Below are 23,375 nucleotides of genomic sequence, written 5' to 3'. Positions count from 1 at the left end.
ACGTACCAATTAAAAAATTCTGGCATTTTACGCGCCATGACCACGATCTGATTGAGGCACACCGTAGTAGGGGACTCCGAAACAATTTTGACCTCATGGGGTTCTTTAACGCACACCCAATGCCCGGTACACACGCGCTTTATTCTTATTGTGTTATTTTTTTGCATTTCGCCCCCATAGAAATGCGGCTGCTACAACTGGAATCGAACACTCGATCTTCGAGCTCAGCAGCGCAACGACACAGCCACTTAACTACGGCGACTCGTAACGTAACAATTAAATTCGCCGACGCCTCTCCCTGTCTTCATATATCACACCTGAAACAGGTGTCATATATGAAGACAGGGAGAAGCGTCAACACGGAGAGACGCCAACCACATATGACACCTGGAACAGGTGTCATATGTGGTTTCTTTTGTGCGAGTGGCGTGACGCCTGCCAGTGTGCTGTTACGCGTGACTGCGTGTTTTGCGTCAGCAAATGCCCAACGCACACACTACGCTCGTTTTAAGAATCTCAACACGTCGGTTGTACGCAGCAGCGTTGCTTAAGACAAATGTTTTCGCAGGGAATCCATGTGCACGTGATTGCTCCCACCATCGTGCTCAGCGGTGCCGGGCTGTGTGGAGCCACTGCCACCTGTTTCCTTCCAGAAACTCTGGGAAAGCCACTACCAGACACCTTCGACGAGGCCAATGACCTCGGCCTGAAGACGAAACGGAAGTAAGTCAGAGGGAAAGCCACCCAATAAAAAATTTTGAAACAACAGGTAGAGATGGGAGAATATCAACATTTTCGAATACAAATCGAACACCAATAGTAAGTATCGAATGTCGGATAGATAAACGCGGACGGATATATTTACAGCAAGAATACTTATTTCGATATGGTTATGGTCCACGCCTGTACTAAGCAATGCAAAAAAGGTAGATAAGTATTAGGGACAAATGATCACTGTGGAACACAAGATCACTAATTGTTATTAGAAAAACTACACGGACAGCGTCTCAACAACTTTAGAGCTTCGTTGCAAACAAGCTCCCCACTAACGACTGGATGGTGTATCACTAGCTTATCAAAAATTCTAAATAAATGGTTGTCGAAAAAAGACCAGAGGTTGTTGAAAAAAAAAGGCTGCTGAAGGACTTGTGCGCCGTAGACACATCTAAAGGTGTCTGTTGCAAGGAAAACAACACAGGTTACAGTGTGAGAGTTAAAGCTGTTGCATAACTAGATTGACAAACCACGGAATGACAAACTGTAGAAGCAACAATCACAGGCAGTCACGTAGGCTTCCGCCGCGAAACTGAAAACAGAGCCTGCATTGCCAATTTTGTTTCTGCATTGCTTTGAAAACATATGTCTTTGTCTCACTTCTGATGATTTGCAGTTCTTAGTTTAAACAGCATCCAGAGAACCCTACCCAGACTTTAACATTTGGTTGTTGCGAAATATGTGGTTAACGTTGAATATTCGAAAATACCGAATAGTTCCTTTTCGAATACGAATAGTTAGCGCGTAGTATACGATTCGTATTCGAAACTTCGAATAAACTAATAGCCTATCAGGTTATTGATACATGTGTTGGTGTATTAGTATTACATTATTAAGACAAAACTAATAGCATATGAATAATAGCATTAGACCAATAGCCTCTATTATTCAAGTAGGCTTATAAGTGCTGGCACTAATAGGTGTATTATATATGCACATATATAATACACATATATAAGCTGTGCCGGTGTCCAAGGAGAGTTGGGTCTATCTCTCGATGCTTTATTCAATGAATCAAACAATTTTTATGACTTCTTAGAGACACATAACAATATATTTGGGTTCTACAAGAGTGTATCTGATTTATTTGAAGAACGCACCCTGACGAAGATTTATTTGGCGCTCTTACGCAGGTTGCGCCCTGGTGGAGACGCTGATTCTGGTGACCCGGTGCCTCCTCGGTAAATGACTAGCATCTGGAGACGCCAATACAACTAAAGTGCAGAGCCACTCACAAAAAAACGCTTTGACTACTCGGCCGTTGCCGGCAATGGCTGACTGTCCCTTGAAGCAACTGAAGCTGTTGAAATGCCTCACTTCACACTATTCCAGTGATATATAGACAAAGCAAACAAAAAAACTAAATAAACAAAAAAGCCACGTAATTACGATCCTTATAATCTTGATTTTTTATTTCTCAACGTAGGTATACATCTTAAACAGATCGCACAACACGACGTAAGGCACTAGCCGTTGGAAATGTCCATTACACGTCTGAGTGTGTCCCTTGTACGATATGAAAATACAATTAGTACTACCGATTTGACTCGTCTGAAAGACCTCTAAATGTTCTAGAGCGTACGCATGGGATATTTGATGGAGAAAAATACTACTAACGCTAATTGGGCGCTTTTAAATTTGCACTCGCATTTTTATTCGTGCTGCATGGTAGGTGCGCAATATTTCATAATTGCGTCGTTTTTATTACAGCAAGTCTTCCGAAAAGCAAACCAAAGAAAACATGCCACAAACGGCATAAATAAAACAAGAGCACACTGCTATGTGAAACAATAAAAGAAATACCGACAGTGTCCTGCTTTTATAGCCAGGATTTGGGCGGCAGCGATGCACAAGCGTGATTTTCCGACACGATAACAAGACGGCAAAGCTGGATAAATTGTTGGCGTTCTCACGCTCGGTCCTCAAACACAAAACACCACGAGGAACACACTACACGTGAACTAACAGCGGTTTTACGTCAGAACAACCAGCTGGTGAATATACCGCGTGTTGCTACGGGGACTGTCTCAGAGTAATAAAAATAAGGGATTTGAACTCACGCAGTACTCCACGCATAGCTTTTTGGTAACACGGCTGCCGTTGTAGAATCGGATCAGAATAGTAATGTTGCATTGTTGATGGTTATGACGGGCAGTATGTGTATGAATGAGCCTTTCACCCGAAGTAAGCCTCTGATATAAAAGCAAATCTTGCCCTGACCAATAAAATACTAATGAAATAGCCATAAGGTAAACAAGATATGACAATATTTAGTGCGGACTGAGATGACATGATAGAAAAGCAAAGGAAAAGAAATGACGGACGAAGCAGTGGACCTATATGGAGAAGAAGAGTCAGAAAGTCCATAAAATGCACACAGACGGCTGCTAATGCAGTATACGGGATCATCACGTTTGAGTGATTCACGTGTAAAGGTATAGCCTAAGTGTAGGCGGTGAAGAAACGACGCGTCTGCTCGGGAAACTGGTCTGCAGTTCCAGATACCGGAGCCGTGCGCCACTCGTACAGCTAACTGTCAATACTGTCGATGCATCACAGCTGGCGGCAGCGTGCTTAGTTTGACTGACAGCTGTTGGATAACCTAGCCATAAGACACACCTGCCGAAATAAATGCGCCAGTATACTGCGGATTCCTTCGGGAACTGCAACGCACAAGTTACGAAATGCTGTTGCTTAATGACGCTTTTATTAACTTGAGAAACTAATTTTAAAACGAAGCTTTATTTACCTACCTCCCTCCCCCTCCCTATGCCGTGGCGACGACGGTTTACGACAACGTGACAAAGGCGACGGCGCGACCCCCCCCCCCCCCCCCCCTTGTTTTCCCGTGACACGATGGCAATGACACGATGATGGGAACGACGACGTGCCATTCTCGACGATCGACGGCTACGGCATGACGACGCCGGTCAACGACAACACAAAGTCGACGGCACGATCTTTCTGTTTTCAACGCGGCACGAAGACGATGACAGGACGACGGCAACGGCAGTGGGGCATTCTAGACGTCGGCGGCTACCGCAAGACGACGGCGTGACACTTTCGACGACAACGACATGACGGCGTGAAGGTGCCCAATTGTTTTTTTTTCTCGGCACATCACTAAGGTTCATTGATGATGCCACTTTTTTGCCTCACCGAAATTGCTCCAGACATCAAGCACATTGCCACATAGTGGCCGTGAAACCTGCAGCAAGAACCACTATACAAAACACGTTCAGTGTGTAAATTTTGTAGTAATCTGTGTTGATATTCTATGCATTTGTCTTGAGGGCTCCGGTAGACGTGGACTAGTGGCTGCTTATATCAAGCAGCTTGTCAAGCACCAATTCAATAAACGGAGTTCATTCTTTCTCTGCGGGAATACAGATAAATTAGTTTTGAAGCCCTCGTTCCCCTACTAACTATGAATTCTAGTCAGAGAGAATAAGTGTGTTGAATTGACCTAAATACTTTGTGTTCCATAGACCCACATTTTAGATATATTAAGCGAGGCCCATTCTTCGATATGGTGGGTGCCAGTAGTTTCAACTGCTTCGCTTAACGTGGTGCACGCAATATCGCATGCAAAACCGAAACGTGCAAAAGCAGGCGGTACTCGACCACTAGATCACCGCTGTGTTAAATGGCGAAAGGCGCCGATGTATTCATCTTATACGGAACATTTTGAGACAAAAAGGCTGCTTGCGTCGAGCCGATTGATTGTGTAATCGGCAGAGGCCGCTTATGTGATGCCACATTACAGCTTCACGCCATTAAAGGAAAACAAAAGGTTTACTTTGTGAAGTAGCGAACATAAAAAGACATATGCGCTGCGCATTTTGCTCGCACATACTCGAATAAATTTTAATACTGCCGAGTTTGTTTTAGAACACCTTTATTTACCACCACGCAAAGCACGATCTAGTCCAGGTGGCGGAAACTGGGGCACACAACTCAACCGCGCGTCTCCATGTGGTAGATCAACAGTCAGCTCGAACACTTGTCAGCAGTACCCTGTGCACAATATGTTGCTAAGTATTTACGAGTTCCAGTCCAGGCCTTGATGTTCAGAACAGTTCTTATGTCCTTTCCACGAGTCGTTGAGCTCCGCAAGTGTGTTGTACGGCGTGTCGGTGCGCAAACCTGTAGAGTGCACGAAGGTCTGGCAAAAGCGCCTGCGGAAATTACCTTGCGAGTGTGACATCCGCTACAGCCTTCCGAGCGTGAGCACTGCTTCAAAAAAGTGCTGTGCGCCAAGCTCCTTGGTTTGTGGTGGATAAGGCTTCCTATTCAGGCTGGCGTTAGGGCTTCATTCTGCGTCGGGTTAGGTTGAGAAGGCTCTCCATTGGCCACCTGAGCAGAAGAGTGCTTGCGCTAGGTTAAAAGGATGGGAGTGTTTCGTCACCTCCCGTGCGAGTCGAAGGACAATGAGCTTCACCAGGCAGTGACCGAGTTGCGTCGTCGCGGACCACGGTCACGCGGCGAGCCCTGCTTACGACCGTCCTGCATGCTTGACTTGGCTCGCGGTGGCATACTCTGCTTCACCGGAGCGCTGTACCTGCCTGCGCGCAGGTAAGCTGGGGCCACGGACGGCTCTTCTTTTTCCTTAGAAGGGGTCTCATCTGGCCAGCAGTACTCGATGCGCGGCTCTGACGGTGTTGGCTTGCCCCTCTCGCCACTGGCATTCGGTGAGCCATGTCCACGTCCTCCGATGTTCAGGCTCTTCAAAGTAGCGGCGCTGTAGACGCGGGTGATCTTCTGGCGTGGACTGATGTCGCCTGTTGGCGTATCGTTGCTGGCCTGGCTCGTACTTGGTTCTGCCATCAGTGCCGCCTCCTTTGTCGGTTCAGCTTTCTCAGCTGCGTCGTTTGCCGGTTCGGCCTTCGAGGCAGCCTCTTTTTTCTTCTGCAAAAGCTGGTCAGCAATGTCGGAATCCGGTTCCGGTTCAGCCGGAATGTCCGGCGAAAATTCGCGGGAGTCGCTCGAGCCGACAGGCTGCTCGGCTGTCTCGCTGGGTACGGCCTGAGCCCGCTGGCCCGGGGAGTCTCGGGTACGTCGGCCACCTGGCGGCGGAGGCGTCGGACCGCTCCCGTTTCCGTTTCCGTGGCGGAACTGCGGCGCGCGACGGCGTACCTGTGCCTGTGGTGGCGGGTGCCACGGAGCGGTTCCAAAGGGCGCCATTGCGTTGCCCGGGATGATTGGCTCCAGGGTTGGACGGGGCACGTACAGGTTCGGGGCGGTGCCGTAGACAAAGCCCGGTTTTATCCACAATGGGAGCGGCGGGGTCGTGTAGCCGAACCCGCGGCTATAGGCCACGTCATCCGTGGGAAGCGTGGGACCGGGAGTCCACGGGTACGATGGTGGAAGCCGGAGGAGCTTCTGAAGACGGGCGGCACTCGCAGCCGCATCGACGGCGTACGGAGCCAGCGGGTCTGGAACTTCCAGAACGGGGACCGGTGGAGGCAGGAACACCCCAATGAACTCCGGAGGGGGCAGGTAGACAGGCCCGGGAGGAGCTACGCCTGCTTCGATGGGAGTCCAGTACGTGCATTCCAATGGTATCTCGCCGAACTGGCCCGCGGTGGCCATGGTGGGAGGCTCCTGGTCGACGTTCGCTCAAGGCAGCCGTCCGGGACAAATGCGGCCTTGCTATGCCGGTGGAACGGTCTTCGCGTGGCTCGAGCCAGCGCGCAGGTGTCGTTTTCTTTCAGAATGGCATGTGCCTGAAGTCCCGGCTCGTGCTTGTTAGAAGAAGAACGATAACTTTATTGAAAGTTCACCGAGTTATTGGGGATTTGGGCGAATATCCCTGACTAGGCGTCGGCCAGTTAAAACAGAAAAGTACTGTGCATAGTAAATTCAAAAGACGCCTTCCACGGCTTTAGAAAAGGCACAGAAATGTCAAGCAAGTGCTGTGGTAAATACAGTAACCCCATTATAACGCTTAATAGCGCGATTTGAATGGTAAATTGATATAGTAAAATGTATGAAAGGTTATATTAAAATATATAGGTTACTATCCAATGACTAATGAAGAATTTTGTCTTCTTCTGGGCTCTCCTCCTGCGGAGTACCCGCAACTAATAGTGAAATGCTTTAACTGCGAAATTTGGGCAGCTGATATCTGCAAATCGGCGGAGCATTCCAAGAAACTTGCAGTCACAGCATACCTAGAGCAGGCTGCGGTAGATTACACTTCGCATTTCATTTTCTTTGCTAGTCTACCATTGACGTACAAACAAGTAGAAGTTTCAAAAGAAGAAAGCTTCATCTTCCACGCTAACGCATCATCCTATAGCACGCGGGATATCCCGTTAGTACGTGCTGTACACGCATTCAAGAAAATCTCTGTAAAAGTGATTTTATTATCGCGCTTCGTCTAAGCCAAATGCACCGCTTTGAGGCCTGCATTCGACGGGGCTAAGTACGCGGTGACGCCGTGATTTATTCTTAAAACCAGCAGACAGCGCACTCCAAGTACGCGCATGTCCTCTATGGCAAACTTCTTCTGGCGCACCGCCGGTTTAGACATGAGCGAGTAGTGGGGGACGGCTGAGTGAAGGTAGAAGAGGAAGTGAAATGATAGAGTCGATCAAGTGAAGGGACGTACAAATACAGCTCCAGTGTCCTTAACTGTGCTTGGTGGTTCCACATCTCATTACGGGCCTGATACTTTATGCTCCCATCTCGAATCAAGTTCAACCTGTCCTTTGCTTTTGGTGTGGGGCGTCTTTCTGGGCGGTGAATAATTACTAAACGAGAGATACAAAAAGCCGGATAATTACTTCATTTTGAAGCGGAACATGTTATAACAATGTAAAGTGTCGCAGTTCATACAAGGTGACATACTAAGTAATAATGCAGTATAGTTGCATCTGCGTAGGTCGTTAACACAAAATAGACACCACATGAAGCCTAAATAGGTTTACTTTACTTGACACCGGCACATGACACATCCATATCAATGAAGCCAAAGAAAGCGTTGTTTTTGTTGTAGTTCCTCAGTTCCCTGCACCAATAATATCGGTTCTTCCAGTATTTGCGCAGATAACAGCGATTAGATATCGAAAATATTCAATCCGTAGAGATGCCACGGAATCAATAACAACGTGGACTCAATTTCAGCATCTCAAACATTCGTGGTAAATCCAGTGGTGTCAATCAAGACAATCGGAAGGGGTGATTCCCAGATTGGGCTGCCGTGTCCCCCCCCCCCCCCTTAAATCTATATTCACACAAGACTGGCCTGGCGATATCACCCTTGTGTCAATATACTGCCAGGAAACAGAATCTCTATATCACTATTTCTTGCTATGTCGCAAGTATACAGTATTAAGAAAAAGGCTTCTATAAATTTCACTTGCTAAACTTATCTTAACATCAACTTAATCTTAACACCATAAATCTTAACATCAGAAATAATACTGACGTTCGGTGCGTCAGTTCTGGGCTTCAGCCACAGGGATGTCTTTGATGTCGTTTGTGCTTTCATTCAATCAACTAAACTAATAAATTTTTGAACGTTTCCTTTTATTTTGACTTTTATTTCTTCTTTTTTCATATCTTTTAAACACATATATGTAAATCTTCGACACATTACTTAAAAGTTCAGGCAGCAAATTCTTGGCCAATCCCCCAGTGTGGGTACGAGCCATATTGTGAGGCCATCATAATCATCATCATCTTACCTGGCGCAACCCACCCTTGGGAGATCGGCTATGAATCGGGCGGTGGAATGGTTCGAAAAAGAAAAAGAATAGTAATTTTGCAGAATATAATTTCAATTAAAACTGGTAGCTGGAACTTGTGTGAATTAAAATTTATGTGATATAGATATGCGGCGGTGGATGTATCCGCCGCCGCACAGTAAATTGAATAGGCCTCAAGCATTGGCACTCAGACTATTGCAGATCGGGGCATACCCTAGCCCCGCTCTCTTACACGGGATCTATTCCGAAATTCAAACGTCAAACACTTGCGCGCTTTGCTCAGTCTTAGCCTACTTAGAACATATGCCCTGGCGGTGCCCCGCGTTACGGCGTGACGAAGACGTTACGTCGACCAAGTGGGAGGGTGCTCTACGCAGTCCCGATTGTGAAGCACAATTATGGGCAGTCCAACGGGTCCGCGACGTGGCGGAGAGGCTAGGCCTTTCTGTCCCGACGTGGGAGCGGCCCGCTACGTACTAGTGCACGTTCCGAAGGACCTCAATAAAGTTTTTCCATTCCATTCCGCACAGAAAATTGCAGAGTGGCATCACAAACGTCGCTGTGGCTAAAACCCAGTTTGGTAGCACCAAAGGAAACGGCCACCAGGCCCTTCCTTTGTTTACGCAATGGTTCTTCCAACAATTTTGTTTCTTTGAACCTCAGAACGGCGACATTATTATATAAATATAGGTAGGACAGACCATTAAGTTAACGGAGCTCAACGACTTATGTTTCCATTTCCAACATTGGTCAATCGTGGGTACGTGCCATATTGTTAGAGGCGACAACAACATCAATTTTCTATCGAGGCATTTCGTCTTCCTGAAACCCTTAACTGCTCCACTTGTTAGAAGCGATTTTCCGACGTCTTAGAAATCCTGTAGTGGCCTGCTAAATCGGGTATTGCTCTATATCTCGATATATATTGAGGCAGGTCAGCGGTTGCCGCTAAGCCTCAGGCAAGGCTTATGCATAAGCTTAGCGGCCATCTTGCACCTTTATTAATCATGTGGTTAGTCAGTCCCTATCTTGATTGATCAAAATATGAAGCTGTAATCTTGAGGTGGATGATCCCGATCCCTTTCGCCACCATGGCGCAAATGCTCTCAACAGGAATATATTTTACGTTATGGCTCTTCTGCGCTTTCTTTCGAAGCCAGAGACACAATACAGCAACAGGCATATTTTCCTTCAATGACTCGTCGCGAGATATCACCACTGGCTCAGAGATTCTCGGCAACGTCCTAGACCGACAACACGGCAGTCCCGATTCGTGTACGGGAACGCCATGCCGCAGTCAAAGCTGCGTGGGCCGGTATCTGCAGGATTCCTGAGCAATCACGGCAGTAGGCCCAGCCCGCTGAAAGGTGACTTCTGCAGGGTGAGTTTGCTTCCTTAATTGTGTACATTGACGCAGAATAGGTTCGCGTGAGGCCACACGAACCTATACTTTCAAACGACGTATATGCAGCATCTTCGAACACCAACTTCGTCGTCTTTACGCAGGAGACGTCCCCCTATTCTGCGACGGCGACCACCACTTCCCAGGTCGTTGCGCGGCGCGTCTCCTCGTCGCCTCAAGCACATCTATTGTACTCGTCACAAGCCACTGGAAGAATTACACCAGGTATGACTTGAGGACATTCCTGCATACTGCGGTCGCCTAGAAACAAACTCCAACGCTGCGACGCTACGACCCCGGTCTCAACCCGAGACGGTGCCTCAGTGGTCATGCATGGCGTTCTCTATGCCGCTGAACACGAGATCGAGGGTTCGTTTCCCGATCGCGGCGTCTGTATTCAGATGGGTGCGGAATGCAAGAACCGCTCGTGTACCGCGCTGTGTTTGCCTGGTAAAGAACCCTGCGTAGTAGAAATTACAGCGGAGTAATTACCATGGCGGCGTCTCTGATATCCTGTGAGCTCATTGGGACCTTAAACCCTATAATTTAATTTGCTGCGACCACAATTACCGTGCTTTGATGGTTATGGCGTCACCAGCGCCTTTTATACACAGATCGCTCGAACGTGCAACAACGAAAACTTGCCTGTCATAATGGCGACGCGGAATATTCAGCATATTCTGAAAGGTTCCTCCAAGAATAAAATTTAGAAATACCTCGTAAATTGATCCACATTCTGTCTGGTTTCACTCTCTGACGGTAAAATAAGTACAGCTGGCTTGATGAACATCCAATGTCGTCAATGGCGACCTTCGTGTTACAATACGCTGGCACTGTCGAACCGGCTTCACTACAACAGCATTTTACCACTACTGTGATAGTTGCAGTACCAGCCTACAAATTCTCATACAATCTCACAATTAACGCTGCTTTTCCATGATTTGTAACACAATTCAAGCTGCTTTTGCGCGGCCAGCCCCCCCTAAAGAGGCACAAGACAGTCAATAAACCACATCACTGTTCTTGATCTTTCATGGTGCTCAGCGGTGCTGGCACTGTGCCACCACGGTGGACTTTGGTCTAGAGCGAGGACTACCCCTGGGGCCAATTTCACGAAGCAGCATTTGGCATTGGCCGACCGCTTTCGCTAATAATATGTTCAGCATCAGAATTGCATGGCTGTAATTTGCACTAAGAACAATTCCAGCGCATGAGCTTTTCGTGAATGCAGGCCCTGGGCCCGTATTGAGATATTTACAAATAATAATAATATTCTTGCATCGGCTATCGCTACACGAGACGCTGAGATGAAATGCCAAGTAGCCGACTGTCATACGTTGTCCTTCCATTTCACAGACTTTACCTTTGGATGCCTACGGAAAATCAGCAAGAAGCCTGCGTTTTCCTTTTTTTTTTGAATGGGTAACTGTTGTCATTCTTACTATTTCATTTCTGTTTAAATGAAAACGTTCCACTAACACAGAATTTATTCATCGACAGATGCCGGACCTTGAGGGAGAAAAAGACAAAGGTTGCACGAGCGGGTCAGTGGAGGTGATTGAGCCATGTTTTGAGGCAACCACAGAAACAACGACACTCTTGCTGATACACCAAAACGATGAGAAAGTTTTCTTTTTTTTCTGGGTAAGCAAGCATGTTTTTATTTCTTAAGATTATTGGCAATTCTGTCAACATACGCACAGACCGGAGCAGCGCAGTCTCCTTTCGCTATCTACAGACCCTTGAGTTTGTGTGATTCTGTATTCTGATCGTATGATATGATTCTGATCGAATGTTTGTGGTGCTCACTGGCTCCAACTGTTCAGTGCTCCAACTCGGCACGGTAATTTAGGCAAAATCCCAATTTTTGAAGCCTACGAGTCTAAGCAGTTGCGGACATTAGAAATGGTACGCTAATCATGGGTAAGTTGTTTAAAAAACTTCACTACGTGACAGTTACATAATTTTAGCGCACACGTCGCACTTGCGGAATCGAAGACAGTCAGTGTTGAAGGGAGACCACAGGGCTGCAATACGGAGACTTTGCGGCACCAGTTTCTAGATTTTCGTTCGAAAACTTGCTGAGAAATGTAGTGGCGTTCCACTTATACTTCCAGAAACCCACTCCTAGGCCGTTTCAGCAAGGGCTGTGTTTATTTATTAAACATAAGGAATTCGAGTCCCAATGATATCTTTTGCGGGTCAAGATTCATGCCATAGGTGGACAAAGTTAAACTGCCTCACTGATTATTTAGCAATCGAATCACTTTTTACTGATTTATGTTAGGTCTCGAAGGCGAATTAAACATTTGTAGCTAATGCCTCTAGCTCATTAACACGCTGACGCAAAGATGTTTCTCTCGGTTGGCGTGCGAAATGGAATTGATCGCGTCCTGTGCGTGAGTCATGAGGGCGTGTAATCGCGTCATCTAGGGTTACGTCATGTGTTGACGCGCTGTGATATGTGCTATCACGTGATAGGCCAACCAGAGCGCCAGGCCGATCCGCGTTCGGTTTGCTTGCACTCGTCGCCCGAACGAAAAAAAAAAACAAAGAATCATTGTTCCTGTTCGACAGCAGATGCTCCTGGCTTTTCAGCCAATGAAACATGCCATTTGTTTCGCCAGTAGGTTTTTCATCTTCGTGGCGTGGCTTTTGCCGCGTTACGTAACCTTAAACGGCGTGGTTATGCGTGCTCCTCATGCACTCGACTTAGGTTTCCATTGAAAACTGGGACGGAACTCGTCGCGCCAGTGTACTTTGAATAAGAGCTTTTTATTCGTTTCAAAAGCTGAATTTTTCGAACTGTAGCTAGTATGTTAAAATATTAGTTAATGCGTCTTCCGAATGATAACTTTGTTTTCTTTTCTCCGCCCCTGCTGTGCATCGTGACCAACAAAATGTATCAGTGTGTCTCTAATGTTCTATATTTCTTAATTATATGTCGTCGAAGCTGGAACACCTGTAATTACACGTAGCGGGACAAAAAGAAATGGCATAATCAATATAACTGTGATATCGTCTTTATTTTCTATATTGCAATTATTACAGGCAGTCTTCATGCAGTCATGACCGGTGCCTTAACTACTTCACCTAATGTTTTGATTGCGATAGCAATTATACGGACACTCCAGATACATTTCTGCCGTCACCGTCGGCGTCGCCGTGGTGTTCATCATAAAGTCCAAGGGCGATGACATCGTCACCACGCGCAATATGCTGTATGCGCGAGTGAAAGGCTGCGAGGGTGAGCAGACGATGATGGCTTGATCTCCCTCGCGCAAGGTAGGAAGGCGGTGAAGAAGCGCGCGGCCTTCCGTCGCGCGTCAAGCACCAGGGGTAAGGGAGGAAGGGGGCCCGGGGGTGTCTTTACTCTGGCGGCGGCTGCGTAAGACGCGGCTGAGCGCGGCCGCGCGAGCCCTATCTTGAAAGCTATCTTTACGAGTAGAGACAGCCGCGCGGCCGCGCAGGCCGAATATTGAAAGCGATCTGCGATGAATACAAAGTGTAAGCACACCGACGGCTCATAGTTTCGTGTGCGCAGTGTTCTCGCCGCTTAGTTCACGTTGGAGCGAGAGGCAGCACGAAGGTCAATTCGCTCGCTGCAGCCGCCGCTCTTCCTCATGCCAGCGTTTTGACAGCGAGTCTCCGCGCTGATCGAGTCAGATGTGTTTCTGTTTGCCTGTGCGCGCGTGACTCCATGCTTGCTAGCTTAGTTTGCACAAAGCGTTTTGTTTGTAAGTGCTGTTTGCTATAGGCTGGCCACCTGCGCTAATAGTATACATGTATGTCCGACATTGAGATTAGCTGACGTCTGCTCTGACGAACACTTCTGGTGTAAGAACTTTCTTTTGTGACTGCGGGCCCATCTCTTTATGTTGCTGGCTGTTTTTGTTGCCTCTTCCCCAGCGAGATGTTTCGTGGACAACGATATTTAGCCCTCATGTTCACGCACGCCTGCTTTTTGCATGGGATCACCACCGGTGCTAGGACGACACCGCCAATGAACATGGACAGCGCCTGTGAGAATCATCGCTGTAAAATGCGTACGACCGCGTCACCACCGCTATGGAGATCGGCAATGAAGCCCTACCTGGCCTCGTCCCGGCCCTGGCGTATATATTCGCATTTCATCGCGCCAAGCGGCAGGGACACGATCATCTGCGATGCAGGTGGGCGGCGTCTCAATGTGAGTACAAGTGCACACGTGCAGTCACCATCCTACTTAACCTGAACACGTCTTATGCGATCTTATGCATCTTCTGTAGAGGATGCTGGTGATCTCCGGTTAGGGGCCGTGAACGGGCGCCAGCTTTATGCGTCTTCCTTACAGAGCACTTGCATTGCAGATATCTATGAGCTTATTATATATTAGGCGGGTATTCTGTCGTCATTATTGTTCGACTACTCAGAACATATGTGCGCTCACTGGCACAACCACGATGGTCAAAATGCCATTGTGCATAAGCCGGCGTGCTGGGGCTTGAATTATCTGCCCTAAGAATAATTCACTAGGGATAGGGCCAAACATTATCTTTTTTTCCCCGCTAAGCGATGGTGACGCTGCGCATGCATGCACAGACGGCCTAAAGAAGACACAGTTATATTGATGAAGACAACGGTCATTCTCAGCGTAACAAAATAGAGTCAATTAGACGGACGGACGGACAAAGCAAACGCAGTTTAGAGTGCTTAACTGTTGTCGTAGTAAGAGCAACCTCTCGTTTACATAAGCCAAGGATCGCAGCTTTCGCTGATGGAAACGAGGAATCCAATTGTTTAGATAAAGCTTTTATGTTTCTTGACACGACCATAGAAGCGGTACCATGTGCAAATAGTAACTTTTTTTAACAAACTAGGCTTGGAATCATTCTCTCTGTGTACTAAAGGCAAAACATGCATGTGTCAGCGCATGGAAACATGAAACCCAAAGATAACTTCTCTCAGCTATTGTAGGAGGGCCGCGTTTTTCGTTCGCTGATTGTTAAATTGGGCGGAACCATTCAAGGAACCTGCCGACTTACCCCATGGTGAGTTGGTGAACTTCGGTTGATGGCGCCAACGCCCGTCATTTCGACAACCAAAGAATTCTTACGCCTTCGTAACCGAAGCTTGCGCGCAGATTGCCGTCAGCTGTGGAAAACAAAAATCTGTGATCCACAGTTTTTTTTTTTTTGTGCTTCTGCCTTTCTGCTCAAATGACTCGTTTTAGTCGTCAGTTCAAAGAGCGCATGGACCTTGGTCTGCAAAAAGAGGAAAGGACATGTTGGCCTTAACAAAGTGCTGTAATATTTAAAATGCAACAACAGCATTGGCGCCGACTACGGGGGGGGGGGCTCCGGGGCTCGAGTCCCCCCCCCCCCCCCCCCCGCTCCTAAGATGTCATTACCAAAGTCCTGTTATCCACATCGTTTATAGTTTGTTTTGAGTTGTCTCTACCTTTTCCCTTACAATCTTATTGTGGCTAAACGCTCACTGCATCATTGCTGACGCTGACGTGCACGCCTTTTATTCATATTTTTGCTTTGTTTCTGAAAATACTGGCAACAGGAAAACAAGCGCATTATAAGCGCCAACGGCGCCCTCATCCGTATTTTTTCACTTTAACATATGATTTTAATTTCAGTGTGAACACCATGCACAGACAAATTATATTTCAATGTGTACACAGGAAAAAGTTTATTATATTTTTAAAGAGATAGAGGTAACCAACTAAAAATTATTTCTAATGATATGTAAGCCTATGTCCAGAGAATGAATATGTTGCTGTAGGTTCAACTCACTACAAATTGCTTTGCGTGCTTTTTTGACCCTGAAAAACCTGCAGACTTCAGTGATTCCTTCGGCAGAGTCGTTTGTCAACGGTGTGTGAAATGCACGTGAACGATATGTGTCTCCGCACTGCTTCTCTATCCAGTAGGCAATGCTAGCGACTCATGAAAAAAAACTTCTAATAATTTACAACATTTATTGGGGATGGCAACATCGCAACGTGCACGCAGAGGTCATAAATATATATAATTAACTTAGTAACGGAACTGAGGCCAAGCCGGATTCACTCGAAATCAGAATCAATAGCAGTCATGCGCAGCAGAGCTTTTACTAGGACTAAGAATTAAAAAAAAAAACTGAGGCTGCAGTTTCGCCGGAAAGGCGAAGTAGTATTAGTGATAGCGAAGCATAAGACAACTAGACGAAGGAAGATTCTTCCCGTATAAATCCGTGTAAGAGCCGCACCCCCAACTTAATAGCAAATAGTTTTTTTTATTGCGATAGCAATTATATGGACACTTCAACCGGATTTCTGCCGTCGGCGTCGTCGTCGCCGTCGCCGTCAGGCTCCCTATATATAAAATCTGCGCCGCGCGCCGTATGCCCGAGCGGAAGCGTGCGGGGACGCGCGCTATCACGGAGAGCGAACGCACTCAATCTCCCACGCGCAAGCAAGGAAGCAGGAAGCCAGCGCCGGAGGGAGCGGGGGGGGGGGGGGTGCACTTCCACTCTGCCAACAACCGCGCTCGTCGCTCGTCCGCACCGTCTCTTATCTCCACACGGCTCTGGCCTTTATGCGCCGTGCATTCGCCGCTCAGTTTCCGTTGAAGCGATAGACCGCACGTACTACGTACCTTCGCCCGCTGCGGGGCGTATGCTTGCTGCCAGCGTTTTGACAGTCGTTGTCTGCAGTCATTCAGTGTGATCTATTCGTGTTTGTTTGTGAGCGCTCACACCACGCTTGTTCATTCAGTTAGTAATCGTCGGGCCACCTTTTCCAACGCACGCTACACATCCAATGCTGCCCGGATCGGCAGTGCAGCGCTACAGGTGTGTCCCTTCGCACGCGCTGCCCACGGGAAGCGCTTCTCATCAACACCACCGTTTCACACGCGCCTTCTCGTGGTCATCGAGTCTCTCTTCATGTCGGTCTACTTACGCCGCAGCACACCTGCTCACTTAATCAGCTCATGTTTACTACAATTCATATTGCTACCAAAGCCGTTCACCTTACTTCGTATGACATTGCTGTGTTGCTATCGCATTCATTGCTTCGCCCTTAGGGCGAAACTGACATTTTTTTTAATCCAACCGAGAAGCAATCGCATCAGCGCTTATTCCGATTGCGCTGCACTGCGAATTTTCCCGCGCAGGCGTACTTTCGCGCGTCGAATATATATATATATATATATATATAAAAATGGCGGTTACAGCTTAAGAAGACAGGAGAGGCGCCCCGCCCTGATCACTGAAGCGCAGCAGCCGAATGCCACCGCGACTAAAGAAATAGTCCCGCTAACGCGACTCGGCTCAGCTCGAAGCCCGGGCTGCCTTGTCCTCCGTCGGCGGGGTCACCGGCCGTCCGGCTCATGACGTCAGTATAGAATGCGCGCCCATTGGTGGATGCTCATGTACATCCGCCTTTGAGGGGCAAATGCCGCTGCCTTCTAAGGGTGTGCACGGCTATAGATGGCGAGAGGAGGCGATCGCGGAGGTTTACGGCGGATTTCATGATTTCATACTCCCATGTAAGGCTCGTCAAAATTGCGGCACACGAGTCTGTACGTTTTTTATATCGCCTATATGAACTGTAGTAATATTTACTTACTAATTAAAGTAACAAACATCGTGCAATACACATACCATGTAAACCTGTAAATATCTCACTAGATGACCATGAGCAGTCGCTATTACAACGCTGGAATTATGAAGAACGCCTGCAGCGGGGGCGAACGGTTCGTACAGCCATGCGATTCACCGTGACCCCAAAAATTGGATTCATCATCATGATCTGCATATTTTTCTGTCCACTACAGGGTGGCCTCTGTCAGCGATCTCCAATTACCCCTGTCTCTTAACATAGGCTATGCGATCTGCAACACTTGGGGCGCGGAAACACAGCTTAAGAAGGAAGACAGCGCGCATGAAATTAGCAGCCATCCCTGCTCCCCCTTGATCATTGCAACCCCCAATGATTACCAACAACTGGATACGGAACGCGGGCCGCGTAAGCGTCAACCGCGCACAGTCGTTCGCAGCTGCGGCAGGGCTAGATGAGAAGACGCGTGCTCTCCTCCCCATGCGTGCATTTGATCACATGACCTCCAACTAACTCGAATATTGAGCGCGTGGGAAGATAATGTGCATCAAGCCGCCAACCTTTTCGACTCGGTGTTACGGGCTTTTTCTAGCGCCCACAGTGTATGGGTCACTCACTCATATGACTTTTGGACTTTATACGGAATATCACGGCGACGACAACAGCGAAAATTTGCCTGGACTGTCGATACAATTTCTGTCGCAATTAAAGGAGAAATATAAAACAGGCGTCGATCTCGCTCCTACCGCGGCTGCGGACGTTGCAATGTGCACCAACTACAAGCACAGCATGAGCATCGACGACAAAATCAACAGTGGGCACCTCGCTTATCGGTACTTCACCAGAACCCGTCTGACGCTGAAAAGGAAGCGTATTTTCGACCGTATAAGCACCAGCGGAAACATAACACTAGGCGCGCGGGGAGATAGCGCACGCGAAGGGACCAGCCATCTCGGATAGCTCAAGCTTGAACTCGGCGCAGATTAACTACAAAATAAAGCGCGTGACCCTCCTATGCATGGCAGAGGCAGGAAAAGTAGGAGTTGAGGACCCGTGTGTTTTACCTGCTAAGCGAAAGAAGACTCCACACCGCTATCAAGAAGGTTCCTCAGCTCACGCGTTTCCATCAGCAAGTGACATGTACCGCCAGAGGTTCTATGAAGTACTTGACACAGTGCTGTCTTCGTTAAACAACAGGCATCCACCTGATATGCTGCAGCATAAGTCCTACATTGAGCAGCTTCCCATAGGGAAGGAAGAAGAAGCATATATAACATAGTTCTATGGTAACGACCTTGAACCAGGACGCCTGATCTTGCACAGAGATATGCTGATCGCTATTTTAAGCAAGCAAAGCTCGCATCATTGCGCACATTCGAGATCGTCGTGCGCATGTTAACGGGGGGAAAGGGCGAACACCTGCGAAACCTTTTGCCGGAAATGACCAAGTTGAAAAAATTGCATTGGCCATACCGGTCTCGTCGATCACACCCGAGAGGTCCATTTCTTGCCTTCGGCGACTGAAAATGTACTTGCGGTTGACGACTGCATGGACAAGCCCGTTTGAACCATTTGGCAATTTTGCACGCCCACAAAGAACTCTCCCGCAAAATCAATTCGAATGAGATTGCCGACGACTTCATTTTCAGATCAAGTGCCCGAACGAACACTTTTTCAATGATGGTGAAGTCATCGCATCAGACAACGAACTGATGTCTTTAATAGGAGAGAGAAATGCACCAACTTACAAGTCAAAGCGAACTACCTGGCTTAGAAAACAACGTAAAAAGTTATACAAAGGAACGAAAATGGGGTACATAACCGCGCAAACAGAGTGAGGGCATTTGGCTAAGAAAATACGCGTGGTTGCGCTATTTGTAAAACTTCCTAGTCTATCTTTGCATTTTCCTTATTAATTTTTATTCGTCATATGCTGCATTTGCCGCTCAGTAACACAATCCACGCTGTTCCTCTATTTGCTTTCGAATCCTTTCGCGCTTTTGAGATATCGCTGTCTTATTTATTTATTTGATAATATGTTTATTTATTTGGGCACCTGAAAATTTTTACTCTATAATCCTTTATTCTGCCTCTGGAAAATAAACGAAACCAGTGGCATAAGGCATGCTTTGACAAGTGATGAAAGTATTGCGTTACGGAATCAAATTATACTTATGCTAATAATTCGGCTCATAAGTTGTGTTCAGATATGTTATATATCGTTTAATGTTTATATATTTATATCTTATCTTCTCAGTAACTGACCTTTCGTCAGGAAAAGATTTCTTCTTTGTATATTTTGTATTAAAACTTTTACAAGGTGTTACATTCCTTTTTTTCATAGATGTGTACTTGTGCGACTTAATACGAACAAAACACATATATCTCCCTAACGTGTTTAACTGAATTCGCTTGTCAGATGGCTCAATCAAGCGACGCCAGTCTCTTGGTGGGGCTAGGGGACTGAGGCTGTGAAACGAAATTGTCCCCTACTATCAGGTCTTACAAATACTCATATAAGCTCGTCACTTCAGTGAACAATCTTTCGAGGTCACACGAAGTTTCCAGTGTAACTGTTATTAAATGTTATATATATATATATATACAGGGTGTTTCAGCGAACACTTTCAAAAATTCTTAAAGGTTGCCTGTGGCCAATAGCACAATCCTAGTTCATGAGCTGGTCTACTCGAAGAGGCGGACATTACTTGCACAAGAAATTGAAATGTATAATCGAATATTTACAAAAATTTACATAAATAAGTTTTTAACTAATTACCTGATGGCCTATATTGCAATTAACAAATTGTAGCCGTGGAGTTCGCAAAGCGGATCCACTTGGAACGAATTCTCGGGATGACAGCAGTTTCGAGATATTAATTCCCGAACATTGCGGAGAAATGGATTGGCGTTCCAGTTAGACTCTTAACAAAACGTCGCTTTATGCATTGAAGCACAAAATTAACTGGAACGCCAATGCATTTCTCCGCAAAGTTCGGGAATTAATATCTCGAAACTGGTGTCATCCGGAGAATTAATTCTAAGTGGATCCGCCTTGCGAACTCCACGGCTACAATTTGTAAATTGGAATATGGGCCTTCAGGTAATTAGTTAAAATTTAATTAGTGACTTTTTGTCAATTAATCGATTATGCATTGCAATTTTTGTCAAGTAATGTCCGCCTCTTCGAGTAGACCAGCTCATTAACTAGAATGAGGCTATCTGCCACAGGAAACCTTAAATAAATTTTGAAAGTGTTCGCTGAAACACCCTGTATATATATATATATATATATATATATATATATATATATATATATACAGGGTGTTTCAGCGAACACTTTCAAAATTTATTTAAGTTTGCCTGTGGCATATACTCCAATTCTAGTTAATGAGCTGGTCTACTCGAAGCGGCGGACATTACTTGCGCAAAACATTGAAATGCAAAATCGACTAATTATTAAAAATTCACTAATTAAGTTTTTAACTAATTACCTGATGGCCCATATTGTAATCTACAAACTGTAGCCGGGGAGTTCGCAAGGCGGATCCACTTGGAATGAATTCCCGGGATGACACCGCTTTCGAGATATTAATTCCCGAACTTTGCGAAGAAATGCATTGGCGTTCCAGTTAGTTTCTTAAGAAAACGTCGCTGTATGCATTGAAGCACAAAATGAACTGGAACGCCAATGCATTTCTCCGCAAAGTTCGGGAATTAATATCCCGAAACAGGTGTCATCCCGAGAATTCGTTCAAAGTGAATCCGTCTTGCGAACTCCACGGCTACAATTTGTAGATTACCATATGGGCCATCAGGTAATTAGTGAAAAACTTACTTAGCGAATTTGTATTAATTAGTCAATTATGCATTTCAATTTTGTGCGCAAGTAATGTCCGCCGCTTCGAGTAGACCGGCTCAATAACTAGCATTGGGCTATCTGCCCCAGGTAAACTTTAAGAATTTTTGAAAGTGTTCGCTGAAACACCCTGTATATATATATATATATATATGCATACATGGGTGGTGTTCAGAAAGCTGATCAGGCCCCAGCCCCCCCCCGGAAAAATGAAAACTTTCCGCCTATGCACCACAGCACATGTTCTGCTGATATTAAGATAACAGGGGACGCTGTTTGCACATGCAGCCTGCGAGTGTCTTGCTAGAGTAAGTGGCACGCAAAACTATTTCCTTGCAGGGCTTTGAATCTCCATATTGAAAAAAACAACTGGGACTTCATGAAGTATCTGCACGAGCTGAGCTGCACAGAGCTTCCTAAGCAGTGGGCACGGCATCTGTAACAAGGCGCATTTCCTGTAAGTCCGCAAGAGCTTGACTGGAGGATCCCCCGTAAAAGAACCTGTGCCTCTGCCCACTCCAGGGCGGTTACACAATGGGCGGCTATAGAACAAGGAGAGAGGACATCGCAGGGTTTGCATGAACTTGGGCGAACTCTTCGGAGAGCTTGGCGATCGCGACTTCGCTTTGGTCCTGCTAGTTGCTGAAGGTGAGTTTGTGGGCACGGAGCTTGAGTTGGCACCAGTTTGTTTACCGCTTTCACGCAGGTGACCGAATTTACCAGGCAGTATTCGAGTGCGGCTGTCAGTCCGCATGTGGCCAAGAATGGGATCTGTCACCCCTCTCCCAAATCTGCTGCTTTTCGATAGACCATCACAACGTATGTACGTTGTCTGGCACGTCCACTGCAGATGAGGAATTGGCAGATTGATAGAAACCATATCTCGGAATTGCTTCTTTCTTCAAAAGCCACTTCATGTATTCACTGAAAACAGCCTTGAATGAAGTTGTGAGCACGTTTGTAGAACATTGAAGGGGGTTTCTGCCTAGTACTGTTACTAAGATATCACAAGGGTGGAGGGCAAATAAAAACATTATTTGTAATAAGCTGTTGACCACAACGCTAACGTTTTGCTATCAAGCATGTCTTGTTATAATAATAAAAAAACTTTCTTCTGCAAGGAAAAAAGGGGGAAGAAAGTGGGGGGCGCGGGAGGGCCACAAATCAACTCCTTACTTTCACGAACGTATGCATTCATGACTTCATGACTTCATTTGTGGTCTCTGACTGCATTCAGAGACTGCAAATGTCACCAGAAGAGGTAATAGAGCAGGAACTCAAGTGCCGACTAAAAGGCGCATTGCACGATGAAGGGATGCGAAAAAATAATTGCATCATGTTAGTGCCTTAAGTGCACCTCAATGAGCCGAATGACCCAACTCATTTTCAAGCTGTGCAACTGAGATTGCAATATTTTAGGGCTTTTTTTATTTGTCAAATAAAGAATGCTACCTTATAAGCTGAGGCTGGCGAGTGCTGCATGAACACTGAAACTGTTATCAAATATGAATGAAAGTTGCACGTAATCGTCAATTGCGCCACTCTGTGCGATTAACGCGTTCACAATGTTGCCTGCTCGTTTCGAAGGCCCTAATAGACCGACCGCTTCCTCTGGAGGTACAAATGAACTCGGTTTTTTGAGCTCTTTGCCGTAAATGGAGCGTTTTCGCATGATCGAGGCTAGAGCACTGCACGGGCTCGGGCTTACCCGAAAGCCCGGGCCCGACCCGGCCCGTGGGTCGGGCCGGGTAGGGCAGTTTTTTCACGGGCTCGGGCCGGGCTCGGGCACGACATGGGCTTTTTGACCCGGGCACGGGCCGGGCTCGGGTATTTTGACGCGGGCCCGGGCTGGGCTCGGACTTTCTGGTGGTTTCCATGTAACGTGCAGAGAGTTATTATCCTCGCGCGTCTCGACTCTGAAAAACATGTCTTTTTCAGTCTCGGGCCGCGTTCGGGCCGGTTTCGAGCCGGGCTCGGGCCGCGCTCGGGCCTAAGGTAAAGGGGTGGCGGGCCGGGCCGGGCGGGTAACGTAGATTA

General features: G+C 46.8%; 1 protein-coding gene across 4 annotated transcripts in view; it reads left to right on the top strand.

The window, feature by feature from the left end:
- The window catches only part of LOC119437416 (solute carrier family 22 member 6-A), a 58,428-nt gene extending 55,998 nt beyond the window's left edge, over window positions 1–2,430 (top strand). For all 4 annotated transcript variants that reach the window (XM_049660516.1, XM_049660517.1, XM_049660515.1 and 1 more), the window contains exons 10-11: window positions 569–723; window positions 1,908–2,430. In XM_049660516.1, coding sequence (XP_049516473.1) covers window positions 569–723; window positions 1,908–1,959 — 207 coding nt within the window. In that variant the 3' untranslated portion in view covers window positions 1,960–2,430. The remainder of the gene's footprint in view (window positions 1–568; window positions 724–1,907) is intronic.
- The last annotated feature ends 20,945 nt before the right edge of the window (window positions 2,431–23,375 follow it).

The sequence above is a fragment of the Dermacentor silvarum genome, chromosome 1 (assembly GCF_013339745.2).
Source record: "Dermacentor silvarum isolate Dsil-2018 chromosome 1, BIME_Dsil_1.4, whole genome shotgun sequence".
Classification (NCBI taxonomy): Eukaryota; Metazoa; Arthropoda; class Arachnida; order Ixodida; family Ixodidae; genus Dermacentor; species Dermacentor silvarum.
This window is presented reverse-complemented; position numbering and strand designations above follow the sequence as displayed.